The following is a 25,905-nucleotide window of genomic DNA, read 5'->3' on the forward strand; positions in this document are numbered from 1 at the left end:
AGTAAAAATGTTTATTCCAAAAAACACTGCAAAAAAATGATCTTCCCAAAATGCATTCCTGTGCATTTCTACATCCGTGCCTAGGTAGCATTCACGCTCCTTGGAATGACATTTGCAGCCCTTGGGGCATCTCATAGCCCTTACCCCCACTTAGCTTCACAGATCTCATGTGTAATCATTTTCATCTTTAGTCTTCCTTAAGTTTCTCTTTTTAATTATTATACTGTCTGCCTGCATGGAAATGTCTTCTTCGTTTTTGTACTTTCCTCAAATTTTATACTATTTTTAGATTAAAGTATAGGGTATCCCTGGACCCAAGAATCTTCTCTAATAAACTGCAAACTTCAACACCTTTAAAAATAACATTTACTGAAATAAAAATAAGTTGTTTCTACTCATTATTCAGCATGTCCCAACACTTTATATGGTCACTGACTGAGGCATGAAAATACTTCTTTCAACATTTTCTACCCAGAATGTTTTTTTCCAGACCCTCTCAGGTGCCACATGATTTAAAGAGCTGCTTATAAAATGTGTCCTAATGATTTGCAATTTTTGGACAAATCAATAAATCATTCTTGTAGTATTGGCTCTGATTGAGAATAAATAATGGATAAAACTAAATAAATATATATTATATATATTTACTTTATTATGAAACTGATTCTTTAAGTGAAATTGAAGGTGGGTGGAGGATTTAAAAATCTGAGATCAGAGGAGACAGAAAAGAATCATGTGCCCTGCTGTACTAAACTTTGGCTGGTGGTTAGAATTGAGAGATGGATGTTGCCATTGTCACTGGGGCTGTCACCATCCAATTCTTGATAATGCTTTCAGTGATAGAGAATAGTACACTTTGGAAATACTTTTACATACACCATGCTACCTGTTCTCTCACAGCCCTATGATAAAAGCATGCCAGGGGTTAGTCATCCCTAATGGGAACATCCCTAGTGGAGGCCTGAGGATGTAAGCACCCTGCCAAGGTCCTCCTCCCAGCTATGACAGCACAAGGTGCTGGGCATCATGCCAGCCACATTGCACAACCTGCCAACCAGTCCTCCTTTTGACCCCAGAGGAGGATATTTGCACTGCCACGATACAGATGAAAAAAACAGCAGCTCAGAAAACTCAAGCTCAAGGTCATACATCTGGTAAGTGGCAAAACTGGGGTTTGGACCAGTCTTTCTGGTCTTCAGTACCTGTTTCCCCAAGTCTGCTTGAGGGGTTATTTTTCTCCTCCAGGCTGACAGGAGCATCAATGAGACTGAGAAATGACATTCCAGGTCAGAGGGTACAGGGGATGAAATGGTGGTCTCGTCTGAAAGTCAATGCCTGCAGTTGGTACTATAACAGTCATGACTCCATCCCTTACACCATGTTATGTGCTTAGAAAGCACCCTTACCTCATTTGATTCCCACAATTCCCTAGAAGAGGGAGACAGCCAGATATACTCCTTTAACAAATACAAGATTTGTTTATACTCCTATAACAAATAACAAATAGAGCCTCAGAGAGGTCAAATGATTTGCTCAAAATCACACAGCAAAGGCCAGAACAAGATCTGGGCACTTTCTGCAGACATCACTGGACAACATGGCACTGACCTTCCCAGAGATGGTCTTGATCTGCTTGGAGCTCAGGGGCTCGAAGTCCACGCCGATGTAGCCCTCCATGGCAGCAAGCAGATGCTTCCGGAGACAACGGGAGGAGTTGGCTTCTGCGTGCACCTGCTCCCACCAGGAAGGCTCATACCAACCCGGGATGATCCACTGGTATTTGCTCCCATACATATTCTCCTCATATGCCTGCAAGAGATGGGTTGATCATGAAGGCACCAAGAGACAAACATTTTTTTCAAAGCTTTGAAACCTGTGGGAAAGGTAGGGGTGGAGGGGTGGGGGGACTCGGGCTTCCTCATACCAGAGGATTTGTTAATTTCTCCATTACTTGCTTGGTCTCCTCATCATCATCTCTCAAGGTATCCAAGGTAGTTTATAGGAAACGTATACTAAAATAATAAAACACTGAATAAAAATGAAAACGTAAGTGCTTGGGAAAATATAAATTATAATATGCTTACTGGAGGTAATATGCTTATTGGTGGTATCTTCCTGGGTCAGGAAGATCCCCTGGAGAAGGTAGATCCCTCCAGGTAGATCCCCTGGAGGCTACCCACTCCAGTATTTGTGCTTGGAGAATTCCATGGACAGAGGAGCCTGGTGTGCTGCAGTCCATGGGGTCGGACATGACTTGGCGACTGAACAACAACAATAACAAATAAGAATTCGCCTGCAGTGCAGGAGACCCGGGTTCAATCCCTGTGTGGGGAAGATCCCCTGGAGGAGGGCATGGCAACCCACTCCAGTATTCTTGCCTGGAGAATACCCAAGGAAAGAGGAGCCCGGCGGGCTACAGTCCATAGATCCACAAAGAGTAGGACACGACTAAGTGACTAACACTACTGGAGGTAAAGGGAACAGAGGATAGATGAGACCACCGAAGGTTCCAACGCTATAGGTGATGACCTTCCTGGCAGCCCAAGAGAAAAGGGCAATGATATTAATTACAGAGCTCTCATTTTCACTAAGGAGAAAAAACACCAGTCTCTCAAGGACGCAAAATGTTTTCTAGGCTTTAATCCCTAAAAAAAAAAAAAAGCCTCATATGGAGGATACTGTCAAATTAGCTAGCATGGTATCAACAGTGTCCCCACAACAAACAGATTTCATAAGGCTATTTTTGTATAGATTTTTACGAAAAGCTGGGATCATAATCTTAAAATATAACTCAGGGGGGAACAATTTTGCAAGGGGGCCAAGAAAATTTAATGTAAGCATGCAACTTATGTAAGATGCCACTTGGCAAACTGAACATCCCTCTGAATCTTTACCCAAAGCATGGTGGGCATAAATCCAGATCCTAAAAAAAGTCCCTTATATTTATATGCTTTACGCCCATCTTATTGGTTCTTCATGTTCACCATTTGAGATGGTCTGGGCAAAGTTTATTTAACCTCATTTTAGAGATGAAGAAATTGGGAACCAGAGAGGGAAAGTCACTTTTGCAAGGTCATAGAGTCTGGAACCTAGGTCTCCTCCTCTTATGCTGCAAAGCCACACTGCCTAACTCCCATTTAAGCAAAAAATTGTCAGACTGTTCTCATACACCCCCACTTGGCTTTAATTCTTACTGTGATGATTTTACATCAGGAAAAACATGCTTTTTGATAGCTTATATGCACCCAGAAAGTCCCAAAGTGTAGGAATGTCACATTCCATCAAAGCTGAGTCCAGAATGAAGTTTTTGAGTAGAGCTCACAGCCCTCTCAGGAATCAAAACGCCCGGATGTGACTACAGAGTGATGGTTATGCAAATGCTCTAGGTGTGCTGTAATGAACTGCATACTTTTAAAATGTGAGCCTAAAACAATCCAGCAATTCATTCCTGGGGAGTTACCTATGTTAGGAGCACACATGGGGAAAACAATTCATGTTACATCCTTTATGTTCCTTGACTTACAAGAAAGACAGCATAGAGGCCAAGAGGGTGTGGAGAGAGGAGCCTGTAGGATGGTTCTGGATGCCTGGGAGGTTTTGGTTGCCCTCCACTTAGGCTGTAGCATGCTAGGCCAGGGTCTGCCCAGAAAGGTGGGCTAGAGCCCCTATTCTGTCTGGTACAGAACAGTTATTATCAAGTCCATGATAAGCAGGAGTGTTCCTTTCATCCCTACATCTGGGGAGGCAATTCTAAAATTCTCTCAACATCCGAAAAAGCCCAGCCTGGAGTGTGCAGCATCTGCTTGGGGGTAAAGGTGAATTAGAATATTTGTTCCTTAACTTAAGCTCAGATTCCATCTCCATGGCCTCTATTCATTGATTCAGTGAAGACTCCAGAGTAAACTGAGATTGTTTCATAAAACAGCTCTTCAACTATCTCAAGTCAATGATCACATTTCCTGTTCTCTAGAATCCTCCAGTGATACGGAACTTTCACCTCCCTCATTCTAGACACTGTACTTTTCATGATGCAGCCTCAGATCGTAGTCATTTTCCCAGCAACTACATTATACTCTTGCCCCAATCAAAGCTGTTGTAGAAAAACACAGCCCTTATATTACAATCACATAACAAAACCGCAGTTCAACAAAAGAAGGCAGCCACCTGGGCTCCCCTCTAATAAATGGGGGTTAGCCCACAGAAACTTTTTTTTTGTTTGTTTTCTAAAGATAATCCCAGATCCTGGCTGGGGGCTAAACCTCTGAACAAAAGAGTCATTCCAATGATTCCAGGTTATTTAATCAGTGGTCAACCCTGTGAGGGGGATTCCCTTGTGTCATAGTAAAGAATCCTGCAATTGAAGAGCCACAGGAGATGCGGGTTCAACCCTTGGGTCAGGAAGATCCCCTGGAGCAGTAAATGGCAACCCAGTCCAGTATTCTTGCCTGGGAAATCCCAAGGACAGAGGAGCCTGGTGGGCTACAGTCCATAAGGTCGCAAAGAGTCAGACATGATTGAAGCAACTTAGCACTCACTCACTCAAAACATGTGAGACTTCACAACTCTCACCTTTCACTGGCAGAGAGGAACTCACATATATTGAACCCCTATTATGTGCTTGGTCATTTATATACAGTATCTTATTTTATTCTCACAATAGCCCTATGACGTGTATGCTATTATCTCTATTTTATAGACAAAGCAATTGAGTCTTACAGATTGAGGAATTTGCCCAAACACATTCAGTTAAGTCAAGAGGACAAGACCCAAAGTCAATGGTTTTTTTTTTTTTTTTTTGGTTTTAATTTCCTTCCATTCTTAGTAAAACAAAGTAAAACTTTTCTGAATCTTTCTTAATCTTTTCTTATTTTGGCCACATCACTCAGCTTGTGAGATCTCAGTTCCCCAACCAAGGATTGAACCGGGGCCATAGCAGTGAAAGCCCAGGATCCTTAACCACCAGGCCACCAGGGAATTAAGTTTTCTCAATCTTAAAAGGTGAGGCAAGATAGCCCCACCTATTAAGAATATATGGTAAGTAAGAGCCAATAGACAGAGAGACAACATGAGGAGGTCTTTTCATCAGACACAAAGGCAGATTTGCATTCCTCTCTGGAGAAGGAATGGAGAAGGCAATGGCACCCCACTCCAGTACTCTTGCCTGGAAAATGCCATGGACGGAGGAGCCTGGTAGGCTGCAGTCCATGGGGTTGCGAAGAGTCGGACACGACTGCGCGACTTCACTTTAACTTTTCACTTTCATGCATTGGAGAAGGCAATGGCAACCCACTCCAGTGTTCTTGCCTGGAGAATCCCAGGGACAGGGGAGCCTGGTGGGCTGCCATCTATGGGGTTGAACAGTCAGACACGACTGAAGCGACTTAGCAGCAGCAGCAGCAGCAGCTGAGATCAAAGACCAGGTGATCATTTGGAAGCAGCATCCCAGGAATCTGCTGTGATAGCTGTTTGACCTGCCACTGTTCTATTAGGTGTTCCTTGTGAGTGAATTTTCCACAGAAGCTCAGTCCACTTGAATGACAACATATTTTGTTAAGAACATTAGTCAATTTTGATGAAGATAAAATTTTTTCCACTGATCTCCTGGGGAAAAGAAGACTATAGTCAAGCCAATTCTGTGCCACATAGCATCTGGGTAATCTGGCCCATAACTCCTCGGATCTTGCTTTTCTCACCTATAGCCTTTGGAAAGCAAAGCCCATCTCATTGGGTTGGTGTAGAAATTAAATGAGGAACAAAAAAGCAACCTAATCAAAAATGGGCAGAAGATCTAAATAGACATTTCTCCAAAGAAGACATACAAATGGCCAATAGGCAAATGAAAAGATGCTAAACATCACTAGTTATTAGAGAAATGTGAATCAAAACAATAAGATTTCACATCACATGGTTAGAATGGTCATCACTAAAATACAAACAACATTATATTTACAATATCTACAAATAATAAATGCTGGAGAGAATGTGGAGAAAACGGAACTTTCTAACACTGTTGGTATGAATGTAAATTGGCACAGCCACCATGGAAAATAGTATGGAGGTTCCTTAAAAAAACACAAATAGAATTGTTATCAGTTCAGTTCAGTCGCTCAGTTGTATCCGACCCTTTGCGACCCCATGCCTCCCTATACATCATCAACTCCCGGAGCTTGCTCAAGCTCATGTCCATAGAGTTGGTGATACCATCCAGCCATCTCATTCTCTGTTTTCCCCTTCTCCTTCTGTTTTCAATCTTTCCCAGCATCAGGGTCTTTTCATCTGAGTCAGTTCTTCGCATTAGGTGGCCAAAGTATTGGAGTTTCAGCTTAAGCATCAGTCCTTCCAAGGAACATTCAGGATTGATTTCCTTTTGGATGGACTGGTTGGATCTCCTTGCAGTCCAAGGGACTCTCAAGAGTCTTCTCCAACACCACAGTTCAAAAGCATCAATTCTTCTGCACTCAGCTTTCTTTATGATCCAACTCTCACATCCATACATGACTACTGGAAAAACCATGGCTTTGACTAGATGGACCTTTGTCAGCAAAGTAATATCTCTGCTTTTTAATATGCTGTCTAGGTTGGTCATAGCTTTTCTTCCAAGAAGCAAGCATCTTTTAATTTCATGGCTGCAGTCACCATCTGCAGTGATTTTGGAGCCCAAGAAAAAAAGTCTGTCACTGTTTCCATTGTTTCTCCATCTATTTGCCATGAAGTGATGGGACCAGATGCCATGATCTTAGTTTTTTGAATGTTGAGTTTTAAGCCAAGTTTTTCACTCTCATCTTTCACTTTCGTCAAGAGGCTCTTTAGTTCCTTCTCACTTTCTGTCATAAGGTTGGTGTCATCTGCATATCTGAGGTTATTGATATTTCTCCTGGCAATCTTGATTCCAGCTTGTGCTTCATCCAGCCCAGTATTTCACATGATGTACTCTGCATAGAAGTTAAATAAGCAGAGTGACAATATACAGCCTTGACATACTCTTTTCCCAATTTGGAAACAGTCTGTTGTTCCATGTCTGGTTCTAACTGTTGCTTTTTGACCTACATATAGATTTCCCAGGAAGCAGGTAAGGTATGATCCAGTCCTGGGCATATATCTGGAGAAAAATCTAATTTGAAAAGACACATGCACCCCTATATATGTATATGTATGTATATATATATATATATAGCTGATAATACTTTGCTGTACAGCATAAACTAACACAACATTGCAAAGCAACTATACTCTTTGTATAAAATAAAAACTTAAAGCTTAAAACAAATGAATAAAATAAAGGATACATAGAACCCCTATGTTCATAGCAGTACTACTTATTTACAATAGGCAAGACACGGAAGTAACCTAAATATCCAGACAGGTAAATGGGTAACAAAGATGTGGTGCAGCCAGAAGGAAATGACATACTTAAAGTGATGAAAGAGAAAACCCTACAACCCAGATTACTGTACCCAGCAAGGATCTCATTCAGATATGAAGGAGAATTCAAAAGCTTTACAGACAAGCAAAAGCTGAGAGAATTCAGCACCACCAAACCAGCTCCTCAACAAATGCTAAAGGATCTTCTCTAGACAGGAAACACAGAAAGGGTGTATAAACTCAAACCCAAAACAGCAAAGTAAATGGCAACGGGACCATACTTATCAATAATTACCTTAAATGTAAATGGGTTGAACGCCCCAACCAAAAGACAAAGACTGGCTGAATGGATACAAAAACAAGACCCCTATATATGCTGTCTACAAGAGACCCACCTCAAAACAAGGGACACATACAGACTGAAAGTGAAGGGCTGGAAAAAGATATTTCATGCAAATGGAGACAAAAAAAAGCAGGAGTAGCAATACTCATATCAGATAAAATAGAATTTAAAATAAAGGCCGTGAAAAGAGACAAAGAAAGCCACTACATAATGATCAAAGAATCAATCCAAGAAGAAGATATAACAATTATAAATATATATGCACCCAACATAGGAGCACTGCAATATGTAAGGCAAATGCTAACAAGTATGAAAGGGGAAATTAACAATAACATAATAATAGTGGGAAACTTTAATACCCCATTCACACCTATGGATAGATCAACTAAACAGAAAATTAACAAGGAAACACAAACTTTAAATGACACAATGGACCAGCTAGACCTGATTGATATCTACAGGACATTTCACCCCAAAACAATGAATTTCACCTTTTTCTCAAGTGCACATGGAACCTTCTCCAGGATACATCGCATCCTGAGCCATAAATCTAGCCTTGGTAAATTCAAAAAAATTGAAATTATTCCAATCATTTTTTCTGACCACAATGCAATAAGATTAGATCTCAATTATAGGAAAAAAACTATTAAAAATTTCAACACATGGAGGCTAAACAACACACTTCTGAATAACCAACAAATCATAGAAGAAATAAAAAAAAATCAAAATATGCATAGAAATGAATGAAAATGAAAACACAACAACCCAAAACCTATGGGACACTGTAAAAGCAGTGCTAAGGGGAAGGTTCATAGCAATACAGGCTTACCTCAAGAAACAAGAAAAAAAGTCAAACAAATAACCTAACTCTACATCTAAAGCAACTAGAAAAGGAAGAAATGAAGAACCCCAGGGTTAGTAGAAGGAAAGAAATCTTAAAAATTAGGACAGAAATAAATGCAAAAGAAACAAAAGAGACCATAGCAAAAATCAACAAGCTAAACACTGGTTCTTTGAGAAGACAGATAAAATTGACACACCATTAGCCAAACTCATCAAGAAACAAAGGAGAAGAATCAAATCAACAAAATTAGAAATGAAAATGGAGAAATCAGAACAGATAACACAGAAATACAAAGGATCATAAGAGACTACTATCAGCAACTATATGCCAATAAAATGGACAACTTGGAAGAAATGAACAAATTCTTAGAAAAGTACAACTTTCTAAAACTGAACCAGGAAGAAATAGAAAATCTTAACAGACCCATCACAAGCATGGAAATTGAAACTGTAATCTGAAATACTCCAGCAAACAAAAGCCCAGGACCAGACGGCTTCACAGCTGAATTCTACCAAAAATTTAGAGAAGAGCTAACACCTATCCCTTTCAAACTCTTCCAGAAAATTGCAGAGGAAGGTAAACTTCCAAACCCATTCTATGAGGCCAACATCATCCTAATACCAAAATCAGACAAAGATGCCACAAACAAAGAAAACTACAGGCCAATATCACTGATGAATATAGATGCAAAAATCCTTAACAAAATTCTAGCAAACAGAATCCAACAACATATTAAAAAGATCATACATCATGACCAAGTGGGCTTTATCCCAGGGATGCAAGGATTCTTCAATATTCACAAATCAGTCAACGTAATATACCACCATACGATTATCTCAATAGATAATAGAGAAAGCCTTTGACAAAATTAAACATCCATTTATGATAAAAACCTTCCAGAAAGCAGGAATAGAAGGAACATACCTCAACATAATAAAAGCTATATATGACAAACCCACAGCAAACATTATCCTCAATGGTGAAAAATTGAAAGCATTTCCCCTAAAGTCAGGAACAAGACAAGGGTGCCCACTCTCATCACTGCTATTCAACATAGTTTTGGAAGTTTTGGCCACAGCAATCAGAGCAGAAAAAGAAATAGAAGGAATCTAGATTGGAAAATAAGAAGTAAAACTCTCACTGTTTGCAGATGACATGATCCTCTATATAGTAAACCCTAAAGACTCCACCAGAAAATTACTAGAGCTAATCAGTGAATATAGTAAAGTTGCAGAAATCCTTTGCATTCCTATACACTAACAATGAGAAAACAGAAAGAGAAATTGAGGAAACAATTCCATTCACCATTGCAACGAAAAGAATAAAATACTTAGGAATATATCTACCCAAAGAAACAAAAGACTTATATATAGAAAAGTATAAAACACTGGTGAAAGAAATCAAAGAGGACACAAATAGATGGAGGAATATACCATGTTCATGGATTGGAAGAATCAATATAGTGAAAATGAGTATACCACCCAAAGCAATCTATAGATTCAGTGCAATCCCTATCAAGCTACCAATGGTATTTTTCACAGAATTAGAACAAATAATTTTACAATTTGTATGGAAATGCAAAAAAACCTCAAATAGCCAAAGCAACCTTGAGAAAGAATGGAACTGGAGGAATCAACCTGCCTGACTTCAGGCTCTACTATAAAGCTACAGTCATCAAGACAGTATGGTACTGGCACAAAGACAGAAATATAGACCAATGGAACAAAATAGAAAGCCCAGAGATAAATCCACACACCTATGGACACCTTATCTTTGACAAAGGAGGCAAGAATATACAATGGGGAAAAGACAATCTCTTTAACAAGTGGTGCTGGGAAAACTGGTCAACCACTTGTAAAAGAATGAAACCAGAACATTTTCTAACACTGTACACAAAAATAAACTCAAAATGGATTAAAGATCTAAATGTAAGATCAGAAACTATAAAACTCCTAGAGGAAAACATAGGCAAAACACTCTGACATAAATCAAAGCAGGATCCTCTATGATCCACCTCCCAGTGTATTGGAAATAAAAGCAAAAAATAAACAAATGGGACCTAATTAAACTTAAAAGCTTCTGCACAATGAAGGAAACTATAAGCAAGGTGAAAAGACAGCCTTCAGAATGGGAGAAAATAATAGCAAATGAAGCAACTGACAAAGAATTAATCTCAAAAATATATAAGCAACTCCTGCAGCTCAATTCCAGAAAAATGACCCAATCAACAAATGGACCAAAGAACTAAACAGACAGTTCTCCAAAGAAGACATACAGATGGCTAACAAACACATGAAAAGATGCTCAACATCACTCATTATCAGAGAAATGCAAATCAAAACCACAATGAGGTACCATCTCACGCCGGTCAGAATGGCTGCTATCCAAAAATCTACAAGCAATAAATGCTGGAGAGGGTGTGGAGAAAAGGGAACCCTCTTACACTGTTGGTGGGAATGCAAACTAGTACAGCCACTATGGAGAACAGGGTGGAGATTCCTTAAAAAACTGGAAATAGAACTGCCATATGACCCAGCAATCCCACTGCTGGGCATACACACCAAGGAAACCAGAATTGAAAGAGACATATACCCCAATGTTCACTGCAGCACTGTTTATAATAGCCAGGACATGGAAGCAACCTAGATGTCCATCAGCAGATGAATGGATAAGAAAGCTGTGGCACATATATACACAATGAAATATTACTCAGCCATTAAAAAGAATACATTTGAATCAGTTCTAATGAGGTGGATGAAACTGGAGCCTATTATACAGAATGAAGTAAGCCAGAAAGAAAAACAGTATACAGTATACTAACACATATATATGGAATTTAGAAAGATGGTAATGATAACCCTGTATGCGAGACAGCAACAGAGACACAGATGTATAGAACAGTCTTTTGGACTGTGTGGGAGAAGGCAAGGGTGGGATGATCTGAGAGAATAGCATTGAAACATGTATATTATCATATATGAAATTGATCGCCAGTCCAGGTTCATTGCATGAGACAGGGTGCTCAGGGCTGGTGCACTGGGATGACCCAGAGGGATGGGATGGGGAGGGAGGTGGGAGGGGGGTTCAGGATGGGGAACACATGTAAACCCATGGCTGATTCATATCAATGTATGGCAAAAATCACTACAATATTGTAAAGTAATTAGCCTCCAACTAAAATAAATAAATTAAAAAAAACCCTTCACTTTTAATTCTTACATCACAGTTTTAATAATATAAAAATCATGATGTGACTCAACATCGAAAAAATAAAGATGTGGTACAGATATACCATGTGTACCACATGGAACATTACTCAGCCCTAAAAATGAATAAAATAATGCCATTTGCAGCAATATGGATGAACCTAGAGATTTCATACTAAAGTGAAATGTCAGACAAAGAAAAATACCATATGATATCACTTATACGTGGAATCTGAAATATGATACAAATGAACTTACTTATAAAACAGACACAGACTCACAGACATAGAAAATAAACTTATAGTTACCCAAAGGGGAAGGGGGAAGGGATAAATTAGGAGCTTGGTATTAGCAAATACAAACTAGTATATATAAAACAGATAAATGACAAGCTCCTACTGTATAGCACAGGGAACTATATTCAATATCCTATAATAAACCACAATGGAAAAGAATATGAAAAAATGTATATATAACTGAATCCTTTGCTGTATACCAGAAACTAATACAACATTGTACATCAACTATATTTCAATAAAATAATAACAACAATAATAAATGAGGTAATATGTGTACATGCTTGGCCAAGACTATGTGCAGGAACATTTCAGCTGCTCCTTCTCATCCCATTCTCATTTTGGTAACTCAAGGCTTTATTCTGAACGTTAGCCATTGTTTGGGCTATGGGCAGTGATACTTTTGAACATAGGGAAGATCGGTCCAAATACCAAATGGCCCCAGACTGTTGTTCTTGGAGCTTTTGATCCGTTTTTGATGGGTTTGTCTCCTTCCCAACTGTCAGGTCTAGGCTGTCACTTTCACTGTCATTAAATCCCTCTCCCCACTCCGAATCTGCTGCTTTTAAATTGCTATGGAAAGCAGGGATTGTTAAACACATGCGCAGAAAAAAAGTACACGGGTTTTGAGTGAGGGTCTAAAAGGCTCTCCTGCAAGGGAGGTGGACTGGGCTTAAATATAGCATCTAATGTCTACAGCAACTGCAGAGGAGCCTCCGGGCCTCCATTTCAGCATTCCCACGTTCAGAAGAGCTGAGATTGTGGGACACTGACCTTTAACAAGCTGCTAGTATCTTTGTCTGTCTCCGTTGCCAAATAGGGAGTTTTGGGGTGGTGTGTGGGGGACTGTCTGCTCTTCCCAGGGTCCCCAGTGCTGAGCACAGTGCCTGATGTATAAAGGACGTCCATAACTGGTTGTAGAGTGACTGAACACACTTTCAGTTGACTTGGTCACCTTGCTTTTCATTTTTTTTTTTTGCCTCTAGTAGACCTCTAGTAGGTCTCAGGCCCTGTGGCCACCAAACAGCCCTGCCAGGTAATGATGGGCCGTCCTAAGCCCATGTTCTTCAGTCCTATGAACCACTCTGTTCTCATTAGCTGCAGACAGGTGGCCATGAGGTAATTTTAAAATCCAATTTCCTCTTTTTATTAAGTTTCCTTTTGCCTTCTCACCTCCCCATGCAAGAAGGATATTTCCCTTTTACAGGCACTTCACAACCACAATAGCAATAAATCCTCACATCAGTAACGCAGTTCACAGTCGGGATGATGGTCATCCTCTGGTGACCTTGTTTAAGCCTCTCAACCATCCAATGAGGCACATAAGGCAGAGGTCATCGCTTCCACTTTAGGAGTGAGGCAGCTGGGGACTGGAGTTCCACAGTGGCCTGTCTGAGGTCACACAGCTGGCAGAACTAAAACCAGAACCCAGGTCAGAATGCTCGAGAATTTAGAACAGACCACCAAGCAGAGAGAAGTGACAGGTCACGCTCATCCTTTGCTGGAGCCAAAGTGAACATTTTGCCAGAGGGCTATAAAGAGGCTTTGCATTTGCTGGACTCTGCCCTCTCATTGGTGGCAGGTCCAATCTCAAGAACACACAGCAACATGCTGCAAAGTTTGCACTGCATGTGGCATTTGGATGGCAAAGACACGGCTGTCTCCATCCGGTTGCGCCTGGACCCTGACCCTGACACAGGCAGCAAGGCCCTGCATCTCTGCTCTAAGCAGCCTCTCCCTCCACCATACGCCAGAGTCTTGATCCAGTGTGAAGACACTGAGCAGACTCTCCTTGGAATCTTCCATGCCTGCCAGAAGAGCTCCTTCCTAAGCATGTAAGACGGAAAATCCTGACCGGGAGGTCCATCTGAGGATCTGACACACGGAATAAATGCCAAACACAAAACTTCTGAAACTCAATGAATAAAGCTGCCGGCAAAGACTTTAAGAGAAAGGCCCCTTCAAAATGCCCAATGTCTAAGAGGAAGAGGAAAGTGGGGATGAGAAGGTAAGACGATGTCCCGTGCTGTGGAAGGCAAGCAGCCTGGGGCTTTTGTTCAAGAGGGAGACAGCCACGCCGTCTGTTCCGAAATGGAAACCACACTGCTGGAAATGCCACTCGGAAAATAATCCCAGCACGGAGGGAAATCACAGCCACACCTTGGCTTAGGGTTTGGCTCAAATCAGAACAGGAGGTCTGTCTACATTTTGTACAAACAGGAGATGGCCGGGGCCCAGTGTGACGTCTTCCTGGGTCATTTTTATTGATTTATTTTTCGTATTGGATCAATAATCACTTACTGTGTGCCAGTTGTTTACAAGGCTTTGGGGATATGTGGGGATAAAATTCATCTTCTTCTCTAAATATTTATGTCTTCTAATTTGGAGCATTATTTTCCTTTTTCAAATGGGCCATTTCTGGACCTTAGATGGTAACATGTGAGGTATTATGAGTTTGAAGTAAAATGTATTAAATCAATTTGCTCTTTTTTTTCAATTTTTCTCTTGCTCCTCCTTAGATTTTCATATGAAAAACTCCTTGTAATCCTTAACTGAGACATAGGATGCTTAACACAATCTTGTAAAGTTTACCAGTTAGTAACCTTGCCAGCCCAACGGTGGTTCATTCCATCCTCAGAAACCTACATAAACAAAAAAATATTGCTGACATCTGTGGAGAGTTCACTGTATGTCAGGCATTATGCAAAGTGGTTTTGCTCATTTAATCTCTGCAACAACCCTATGAGACAGGTGTTATTATTATCCCCATGTTACAGATGAGAAAACTGAGATTCAGAAAGTGTCAACAAGCCCATATTCAGTTACTAAGCTGCAGACCAGTGGTCCAAGCCCAAGCAGACTGACTTTTGAGCGCTAAGTGCTAAACTCAAGAGACGTCCCTGAAACGGCAGCCAGTAGCTTCTGCCTCCTCCCTTCTATTTTGAGAGATCGGGCGGTTCCCACTTTGCTCCTGAGCCTTCACAAGGAAACATCCTTGTATGACTGTGTTTTCCAGCCACTGCTGTCTCCTCACTCCTGGCCTCTTCTCAGTTCCTTCATCTCTTCTAAAACAGGGCACCAGGAGCTGAGCAGGACACCCTGGGTGGGGCCTTTACAGCAGACGGCTGAGAGACCACCCACCCTGGTGTGGGTGTGTAGCCAGATGGCCACCTTGGCTTCCTGCCGGCTGTGCTCACACTGGTTACTCATGGTAACCTTGAGGTCACCTGATACTCCAAGTATCTTTTGCTCTACATGCACAGTACTCCTCAGCTGTGCCTCTACCACCTCAGACACAGGCAGCCCAGTTTGTTCTAATATAACCTTCTATTGTATGTTAGTCGCACAGTCGCGTCCAACTCTTTGTGACCCGATGGACTGTAGCCCACCAGCTTCCTCTGTCCATGGGATTCTCCAGGCAAGAATACTGGAGTGGATTGCCATTTCCTCCTCCAGGGGATCTTCCCGAACCAGGGATCGAACCCGGGTCTCCTGAGTTAGATTTAGCCTTCCTAGATTTAACCAAACATTCCAGCTTGGTAAGGTTCTTTGCACCCTGGATCTATCTTCCAACATAGTTCATAACTTCTAAAATTCCTATAAGCATATTTTTATAATCACATCCAAGTTACTGAAAAAAGGTCAAAGAAAACAGAGGCCTGTGGCCCATCACTAGAGACGAGACCTAGAATAACCTCATTCTAAGAGGAGGAACTTATTGGGTTGACAATGACTCATGTGACTAGGCTCTCACTCTGTTGACTTCTCTCTTGACCCTACGGTGCAGGAGGGGGAGCCAGGGCATCAAAATAAAAAGACATAGTTCCCGTGTTAGAACTCTTACATGTGCTCAGGTTAGACTATCATGTGGAGAAAAGAGGATCTGATTGGGAATCAGGTGAACGGGGATGGAGTCTTGGCTCTACCCTCGGACAAGCCCCTCCACCTCTCTGGACCTCTAGTTCCTCATCTATAAAACAAGGGTAACAATAGTAGCTTCACTTGGTTACTGAAAAGCTTAAATGATAAAAGGTTGAAAAATGTACTTTGTCATCTATCACACACCAGACAATGAAAAGGATTTGGTGGTAAATAGTGAAAGGTTGATGGTTTGTGCTAAGCCTGACACTCTGAGCCCGGCTTACAGGGCAGGAAGGGGTTTGAGGCGCCCCCGTCCCACCTTGGAATCCTGTGTCTCCCCCTATGTGGTGCACACAGCGCTGCTCCATTAAACACGGCTGGGTTGAGGAGACTTAGAACTAGCTGGCAGCACAAAGGCAATGGTTAGACAGTGGGTTGCTGCTGCTGCTGCTGCTGCTGCTAAGTCGCTTCAGTCGTGTCCGGCTCTGTGCGCCCCCAGAGACCGCAGCCCACCAGGCTCCCCCGTCCCTGGGATTCTCCAGGCAAGAACACTGGAGTGGGTTGCCATTTCCTTCTCCAATGCATGAAAGTGAATAGTGAAAGGGAAGTCGCTCAGTCGTGTCTGACTCCTAACAACCCCATGGACTGCAGCCCACCAGGCTCCTCCATCCATGGGATTTTCCAGGCAAGAGTACTGGAGTGGGGTGCCATTGCCTTCTCCAGACAGTGGGTTAGTGGATTAGTAAACTGAGGTTCCTGGTTTCTCCACAACTGAACTGTTCTGAGCCCAGGGGTTTTAGCTCCCCGAAAAGAGCAGTAAGAATAACACCTCTGCTTCCAACACGCCAGACTCTGGTCCTGTTGAAATGGATCAGGACCCTATGGTCCTTGCCCACTCCATGTCCCCCGCCTGCCTTTTGTCTGTGGAAAACTTTGGTCAAAGAATAAGTTTAATTAGAGAAATGAGACCAAGCAGAATCAAAGGAAAACAGTCAAAGAAGACCATATAATAATAATGTACTTATGAAGCACAGTCAAGGACCTTTAGTTTCTTCTCAAGGGCTATAGATAATACTCTGAGCCATATCCTGTGAGTTGTCTTATAGACACTGTAACCCCAGGTGGAGAAGTTAACCACAGGATGACCAGACTGTATCCACGACATAATTCTAAGAAATGGCCTCAAAGAAATGGAAACAAACAGACCTTGGAACTGAAGATTAATTGTACCCAATCAACCAAGATAACACAGGTCAGACCTCTGATGACCAATTTGATGATGACTGTCAGAGCTGACCATGCTGTTTCTGAATGTAGCCCCCTCTGTCTGTCTATAAAAGAGCTTCCCCACTGACTGTCAGTGGTGGGGAGCTGGCCTTTGGACAGACATCCACCCTCCTGCCAAGTTGCCGCCATCTGAAATAAAGCAAACTTTCCCTTCCACCAACCTGGTCTGTTTATTGGCTTTTGAGCAGCGAGCAGCCAGACCCCGCATCTTTCCATAACACTATGATGCTATTTAAGGATCAGGCAGTAAGAATGAATTCAAGAAGAAGCTTCATGAACCTCCCCAAAGACACAAAGGACACAACCAAAGTGTTACTTACACAACAGAACACTTTTGCTGCCATATTCTGGTCAAACTGGCCGAGGATGATCCGCACGTCATTGCCCTGTGGACAGAAGACACAGATATGGAGGTGAGCCGTGATCGGCACAGCCCAGGAGGTCACAGGCTACAGGTCGAAGCGAATGGCTAGGAAGGGCCTCAGCTTCCCTGCTGTCCTCCAGCAAGAGCAGGCAAACACTGGGGGACACTGACACAGCGCCTGCTTTCCAACCTCACTCTACACTTAGGGAAACTGAGGCCAGACGAGAGAAAGGAACTTCCAAGGTCCCCAGGGTAGTTGGCAGCAGAAACAAGTTCCCAGTCAACACCCCACCTCTCAGTATACTAGGCTTTTCCACCTTCCAGGAGTCCACAGAGCTTCCCGATTAAGGCATTTAAGAGTCTCTTCGAGTTCTGAGCTTTGTTCAAATCTCAGCTCCACTCGGGTGGCATCAAGTGGCTCTTTTCCCCAACTTGGCCTCAATTTCCTCATCTGCAAGATGGGAATAACTTACTTACAGTGCTTACTTAGACAGCTAAATGAAATTATCCTTATAAAGTACTTACCATAGTTCCTGACAAAGAGGAAACCCCCAGCTAGAATAAGTTTTTTATAACCTTCTCCCAACCCATGCTTCTCTTTTTATTTCAAAGGAAAATCTATATTCAAACGTTCTATAAATAGTTATTATCTTATTACCTCAATGGGGTTAATAGGTATATACTGTATCATAGGTCCTGTGCTGCATGCTAAGTCGCTTCAGTCGTGTCCGATTCTTTGCGACCCCATTGACTGTACAGCCCACCAGGTTCCTCTGTCCATGGGATTCTCCAGGCAAGAATACTGGAGTGAATTGCCATTTCATTTTCTAGGGGATCTTCTTAACCTAGGGATCGAATCTGCATTTCTAATGTCTCCTGCGTTGGCAGGTGGGTTCTTTCCTGCTAGTGCCACCTGGGAAGCCTCACCATAGGTCCTTTGACTCATTTATTCATTCAACAAAGATTTACTGAGTGTCTTCCTGAAGTTCTCTCCTGGGTCAGGGTAAGGGGTTCTTGGTTGCTTTCTAGGGGACGGGATCCAGGCTGGGCCCTGCCCCATGGAGAACAGGCAGAAGGAGGATATACAGGCAGCCTCCTGGAGACAGCCAGGCCTCAGCCACACGCTTGCTCCCAATTGCAGTCCTACCCTCTGCACCGAGACTCAGCCCTGCAGGTGACGCTACCTTCCTGACATTTATCCCGTCCTTCCCAGCAGGCCGCAAGGCTCTTTGATGCATAAAGAAGAGAAACATCCCTTTAAAGATCAGTTTTTAGCATCTTTCAAAATTGGAAAGTGCTGACTGGGAGGCCATTTTACTCATCATGTACTTTAGCAAAATAAAAAAGGCTTGGATTCTAAAATCATCCTTCGTTTGCAAGCAAGAATGGAAAGACGGAAAAAAAAAAAAAAAAACTTGCTCTGAAAGGACTTTAAAAGATCTTTAACAGAGCCCAGTCGAAGGAAGGCAAGCCTTTGTCATCACCACGTCTGCAATGCTATAAAAAGTTCTAAGCTGCTTCCGTTCTGTGGCCTTGCTCCTGGGACACTTCAGGGTCTTTCTGCTTATTTGTTAAATTTTTTATAGTCTCTTGCTGCTAACTCTATTCACCTATCCATATCCATCCAACAAACATTTATGAAGCATCTACTTTGTGCCAAGCTCTGTGTTGCTAAACATGGTACAGTAGAAACAGCTTATTGGATTTGGGAGTCAGAGAGACCTTGGCTGACATCCCAGCTCCAGCACCTACCAGGTACATGACCCTGGGTTTTAATCTCCTGCAGCCTCGATTTTCTCATGTCTGAAACAGGCATAACACTCCTTAGCTGACCTGGTGGTTGTAGGATTCATGATTAATGAACCCTCTTCTGCCCACTGTTGCTGGCTTCCATGATGCTCCCTCCTGCCTCCTGGTCATTCCTGCTCAGATTCTCAATCAGCCCCTCATCCTTCTGCTCACCCCTAATGCTGGTGTTCCATACAGTTCTCCCCCTCATCCCTCTCCCTGGGCAACCTCATTCATGACCCCAGCCACAACTCCCCTCTGAAAGCTGTGGACTCCCAAATCTCTCTCCTGAGCCACCTTTTCTCTAGCTGTCCCTTGGATACCTCCACGTGGATTCTCCCAGGCACCTGAAGCTCAACGTGTCCCAAGTGAACTCACCATTATTCCCAAAATGCCTCTTTCCTCCTCCTGTACTGCCTATCTCTAGAATGGTATTGCCAACCTCCCACTCCCTAAGATCAGAAACTTGGGAGCCACCTAAGGTTCTCTCCTCTCCTCATCCTAGCCATAACCAGGGCCTGTTGGTTCTCTCTGCTCACTAGCTCCTGAATCACTCTGGTCTCTCCAGCCCCATTGCTCTGGGTTGAGCCACCATCACTCTCTACTTGGTGAACCACTACAGCCTCCCAGCTGGATCTCTCTGCCTTTAGTTCTGCCCCATCCATCCAGTCTCCACAGAGCAGACAAGGGAATCATTCCAAAATTCAAATCTGATTGTGTAAAATCTTTCCATGGATTAGACCTTGACAGATCAAACTCTGAGCTCCTTAGAACATCTCAGATTCTTTACCAACTCACTCCTGCTCTTTTCAATAATCACATTTCTTGCTATACCTCCACATCCCAGAGAATGAACCACCTTAAGTTCTCTTAGAATGTCTGCCATACATTCATCCATTCATTCACTCACTCATTCATCCACTTTCTCACTCATCCTCTCTTTCTTTATATAAGTTCACGCATCCAGAATGCCATTCCCTCCCACCCAACCCATTCTGCCTGGAGGGCTGCTGCTCTCCCTTCCTGCTCATGAGCTCCTACTTGGAGAAACCATCCCTGTCCCACCAGGCTTGGGCCACTTTCTCCTCTGTGAAGTTCTCTCCTGGGACCCAAGGGATCACGGATCTACTTAACTCCTTCCTAGAGATGCAAAAGGCTTTCCCAAATCCAGCACAGCACCCCAAAGCCAGCACTCTCACCTTGGATTCTAAAATCATCCTGACCATTAGAGGGCCCTGGAGAAAGAGCCTATCCAGGGCTAGGTTGCACTTGATGCAGGAAGATATTCACACCCACTCTGATTCTAGACGGTGTGTAAAGGGCAAGGTGCTGCAAAATCTAGGGGAAAAGAGGACAAGCCAGCAATTGGTGCAGGTGGAGCCTGGATCAAGGGTTGGGCGAGGACAATGGGAAATGTGACTAGAGTGATACTTGGGGGGGTGCCTTGAGAAGCATAAAGAGCTGAAGGTGTTCTCAAAATGGGATATGTGTACTCCCAGGGCAGAGGAGTTCTCCTGAGAGTGTAAAAACTGCAGATATACCTGGTTGTTCTTTCTGGAGTAGCAGTTTGTTGGAAGACTCAGGGGTGAAGGGGAAGATTCAGGGGTGAAGGGAAAGATTTTGGATTGGGGGAATCTTAAAAATTTTAACACACCCACACTATCACAAAAGTTCCAGAATCACACTTTTCAATGTTGTATAACTTGTATGGTTTCCTTAAAATCCCAAGAAAGGAAAGAGCTTTGCTGGCAGAGGACCCGCTTCTGGCCATGCCCACCCATCTCCCTGCCAGGGGTATAAAGGCACTCTTCTCTATAGGTGAAAGGGCTTCGGGGGCAGTTGAAGGATTGCCAGAGGGTAGGGGAGGACAGCCATGACCATGTCTGAGGATGAGCATGCAGAACAGTGCATTAGAGACCCTGGAAGGGGCAGAGGGCAGGGTCTCAGAAGTCTCCACCATGGACTTTTGCTTGGCCCTGCAGGGGGCTGTCTGGCGTGAACATAGATGTCCTGAGATCAGACAAATGACAGCTTCTTCTTAGAGGGCTAGATCTACGGTCATGGATGGTAGCGGAGACCTATGTTTACACCCTCAATAGGCCACACTCACAGGCGAGTGCACATGTGGAAGGGAGCAGCCATTGGGTGGGAGGCCCCAGAAGGCGTACTCAGTCCAATCCTTGGGTGGATTTCCTTTCCTTTTTCTTGGCTCCTCTCATCTGTTGTCTAGAAAGAAGCCCTTTGTCTCTGGGGCCCTTAAAGGGAGCTAAAATCTCACACAAAAATAACACTTAAGAAGCATGACTCAATTCAAAGGACTAGTGTATAACCCTCACAAATGACAGCTCCTGAACTCTGTCTAGCTATTGCCTTAGGAGGTAGGTGCTATTATTATGCCCACGCTGGAAAGTCTCATGTGCAAACTGAGCCCCAGAGCCTTAAGTGCACAGCCTAGGCACAGCATATGCTGGAGGTCCTATGGCACCCTCTCCTCGGGGCTGGAGCACCAACCCAGTTGCAGTGAGGGTGGGCTGCCACCAGGTCCCTCCCTTTCCTGGAGAACTTCCCTCAGCCAAGGGGAGCTTCCAGGCCCTGGAAGGTCATGTTGCACCTCACCCTCTGTAGCAGCCAGTGACTGACTCACACGGTAGGAAACTCCAGCCCCCTTGTTGAAAGGTGGGACCAGCTCTGTGGTGCAGATTGTGTGCCAGAGAGCCAGCAGGGCTGGGTTAAACCAGTCACCAGCCATACATTCTGACCTAGCTCCCCTCTTGCCCTACCCCACTTCTCTCCCCTTCTCCTGAGCACACTCTTGATAAATCTCTTTCACAAAGGTCTCAGACTCTGTTTTTAGGGAGTTCAACCTAAGACATCAGGTCACAGGGATAAGAAGTGGTGGCTTTGGCCTCGACCCAAGGTGAGTTTGGCCCCAGAGCCCAAGCATTTGACCACTAATTCCTATATATTCCCTCCTGAGCTGAGAAGGCCAACCCCCCAGGGCCTGGGCTGCTGGGGCTCCACACCCAGTCTGCTGCAATGACAAAAGTACCCTGGATTTTGAAGTGGAAGGACTTGAGGGGCAAATGCAATCCTGAGACATTAAAATAGCTGATGTGCATGTAAAAGAGCAGGAAAGCAGTAAGCCACCCATCTTGCTTCCCTGTGATAGCAGTGTGTGGTTTCTGCTAGAAGGTGATGGTTGATCCTGACACTGACCTGTGAGTTATCTGATGTCTCCTGACACCTGAGCATCTGTCTAAGCCCATGTTTAATAGCTTCCTGGCTTTCTACAGCTTACTCTACCCACTAGGTAGCTGAAAAATCAAAAGATACCATCTTCAATGTTGTAGAAAGGGGTGCCGTGCAATGAGCACAAGATGGCTGAGCTATTAGAGGCCAGCCGTGATGTGGGCTGGGAGGCGGCCTGGCCTGCGACAGTGGGCACACTGGTGAAAGGGTCAGAAGCCCAGGCCCGCTCCTGCCCCCTCACTTTGGTCTCGAGACCTTGGGGTAAGCCTGAGAGGGTTTGCCTAGATGCTTTCCAAAGTTCCCCCTGGCTCTGACAGACTGATTCCACAACCAGAATGAGTATTCTCTTTCATTTAGCTAAAATTAGTTTTTCTTAGACTATTTTTCCTTCCCCAAAAGCAGAGAATCAGAAGCCATATTCTCTTAAGGATGGGAGTGAAAGAGGGAACAGCCCTAGCAGCCCTGGTGAAGCATGGTACTTCTTTAAAGTTTATCATTTTATCTTGAAAATTCATGTATATTTAGCATTCTGATAACATATCTATGTTCATCTGAAGATAAAAATAATGCTTTTCTTCCCATGTCTCTGAGAAAAGCTGGCCTGCTGGGAAGATGCACCACATTTATTCTGTAGCTTCAAGTCCCCTTGGGGTACTTGTATGAACCTCAAGTTCAGGCAGTCAGGCTGGGCTTCTGGCCCGTGGGGTAGAGAGTAATTCCCACTAGGACTTTCCCATGGAGCAAAGTGGGGAACAGTCCTCCGCAAGACCTGTCTTTGTGCCCTTCCTGTAATAGCTTCCCAAAGATGTCCATGTTAAAATCCCTGAAAGCTGGGGACATGCTATGACACGGCAAGGGGGAGTTAATGTTGCAGATGGAATTAAGGTTGCCAGTCATCTGATTTATAAAACAGGGAGATTTCCCTGGAGTCTGAATCCTGAATGATGGGTTGGTGGCTGCTCCTGAAATTGATAGGGACAACGTAAAGGGACAAAGTAGGCAATTAAACAGTTAATCCCACTAAAGGATCATAAATAAAGAAAAAAGTATGGGAGATCTTGTAAGTGACTGATCCATCAAGAGAGCAGTCTTGCTTAACAATGAATGCAACAGAATCATGAGAAGTGCCCCCAAACAACAAAACAGTGGTGGCATAAGACCCACATCCTGCCCAGTGAGGTAGGTAAGTTAATGACTTCTAGGACATGATCCTCTGTACACATTAAAAACAAAAATATAGGGAAAAGATGGTCTTAAACCGAAACCTGAGATGATTTACGATATTTTAGTATATTTTACCACCTTCCTGCTCATTTTCATAGCTCCACGACAGTCCTAGTTCGACTATGCAGGGACAAGAAAACTCCCCTACCCAACATGGAGAAAGAACTGATGGTGGAAGCTTGACGTCTACTCAAGTACAAGGAAGAAGGTGGCCTTCTCCACCTCCTCACTTTCCCTTTGATTATAAAACCAGAGCCCAGGAAGTTCTCAGTGCCACACTCCCTTGCCTGCCCAGCTGTGTCTCTCACAGCACCCTATACTAAAAACTCTTCCCTTACCTGTCACTCTGTCTCTGATTGAATTCTTTCTGCACCAAGACAGAAGAACCCTATGCTGTACTATGTCCTGGAATGCGTTCTGTGGCTTCAAAATGAACACAGGGTACATCTGGAGCCTGGTGTTCTCCCAAACACCATCCTGTGCTTCAGCATGGGCACCACGGAAATATTCAGGGCCCTGTGAGGGGTGGCCTTCTAGCCCAGCCTGGTGACCATTTACATTAAACATTCCTGATCAAAACAGGTCCATCCAGAGTGAGCTTAAAGGTCTGGGGTCTTCAACTCACAGAGATGGTTTTATTTCCTGACTTTCTTTTAGACAAACTTTGATATATATCTGCTAAATCAGCCTGATTAATCCCATTATTCAGTTCCTCTATGTTCTTGCTTATTTTTGAATGGCTGATCTGTCCAAGATTGAGAGAAAAATGTTGTGGCTCCCAATACTACCGTGTTTGTGTCACTTCTTCTTGGTATTTTAACAGGCCATTCTTTATATATTTCAGTGAGATGTACTTTAGAGCAATACTGGTCCATGAGTATGCTATTCTCAGGGTGAACTGTACCTTTATCTATAGAAAACCACTTAATCCTGGTCAATGCCTGTACCTTGAATACTCTGTATTTTAATGTGAACACCGGATCCTTGCTTCAGTTTGGTTTGCTTGATATACATTTGCTTGACCTTTTACCTTTGACCTTTCTGTGTCACTGTGTTGTAAATATAACTATAACTATAGCTAGTTCTTTAAAACACAACCTGAAAGTCTTTGCCTCTTCATAGGGAGTTTGACCTATTTGAATTTCTGGTTAGAATGATTATATTTGATTCTCAGTATTAGTTTATGTTTTCTGGTTTTCATGTTTGCTTTGTTTTTTGATATGTGGACTAGATTTTCTTTGCTTTTATCTTCTGTGTTTCAAGAGCTTTGGGTTCTGCTTATGTTATAGTATTAACATATTTGCTATTAAGTTATTCAAAGCCCTTTAAACTTATATTTTTCTAATTATGAAAATCATAAGCAAAATAGTCTCTTTTGAGCCCCACTTCTAATTAAGATCAGGACTTTTTTTTTACTCACATTTTGGCCTCTGTTAATGGAATTTTGGTTTTTATATCTCAACTACTGTTATTACAGTATTTATTTGCATTATATGTATATTCATGTTTGCTTTCAAAATTAACTTCTGCATCTGCATGTACTTTTATAACAACTACTTAGTTCTTTCTACAGTTTCCATGATCCCTGCTCACCTGCTTCTGTCATGACCTCAGCTATAAAGTTAGCTGTTGTTCAAGGCAGGCTGACATAGGACTTCAAGGGTTAACTTCAAGGGCACCTGGCTAGTAGTACATCATGTGAACCTCACATGTGGGAAAATGTCTCCTAGCTGCTCCGTTGTTTCCGGGATTGAATGCTGCAGGGGAGTCGAGGTAGACTGGTTTTGCACCTTTGTGGGCAATTCTTTTTTTTTTTTTTTCTGGCCTAGGTACTTGTAGATTTTCCCTTTTGTGTTTGTATTTCAAAACTTTTGACAAAATGTGTCTGGGTATGACTCTCTTTTCACCAGTTCTGTAGAGTTGGTGAATGTAGAGTTGGTGAATGTAGAAAGGCCAGCTAGTCTGCACATATAGTCTATGTATTTCCTTACGAAACTGTTGACTTTGTAGTTATAAAATGGTTCAATAGTGGCAATTTTGTATGGTCCCATCTAGGAGTTCTCTCTTGAATCCTCTTAAGT

At 43.0% G+C, this 25,905-nt stretch overlaps 1 protein-coding gene across 1 annotated transcript in view; it reads right to left on the bottom strand.

Moving 5' to 3' along the window:
• Positions 1-25,905, bottom strand: part of GABBR2 (gamma-aminobutyric acid type B receptor subunit 2) — a 255,169-nt gene that overhangs the window by 155,543 nt on the left and 73,721 nt on the right. The window contains exons 5-6 of the mRNA XM_070374928.1: positions 17,520-17,585; positions 1,609-1,809 (exon numbers count right to left, since the gene is read on the bottom strand). Of these exons, the coding sequence (XP_070231029.1) occupies positions 1,609-1,809; positions 17,520-17,585 (267 nt within the window). The remainder of the gene's footprint in view (positions 1-1,608; positions 1,810-17,519; positions 17,586-25,905) is intronic.

Source organism: Bos mutus, chromosome 8 (assembly GCF_027580195.1).
Source record: "Bos mutus isolate GX-2022 chromosome 8, NWIPB_WYAK_1.1, whole genome shotgun sequence".
Classification (NCBI taxonomy): Eukaryota; Metazoa; Chordata; class Mammalia; order Artiodactyla; family Bovidae; genus Bos; species Bos mutus.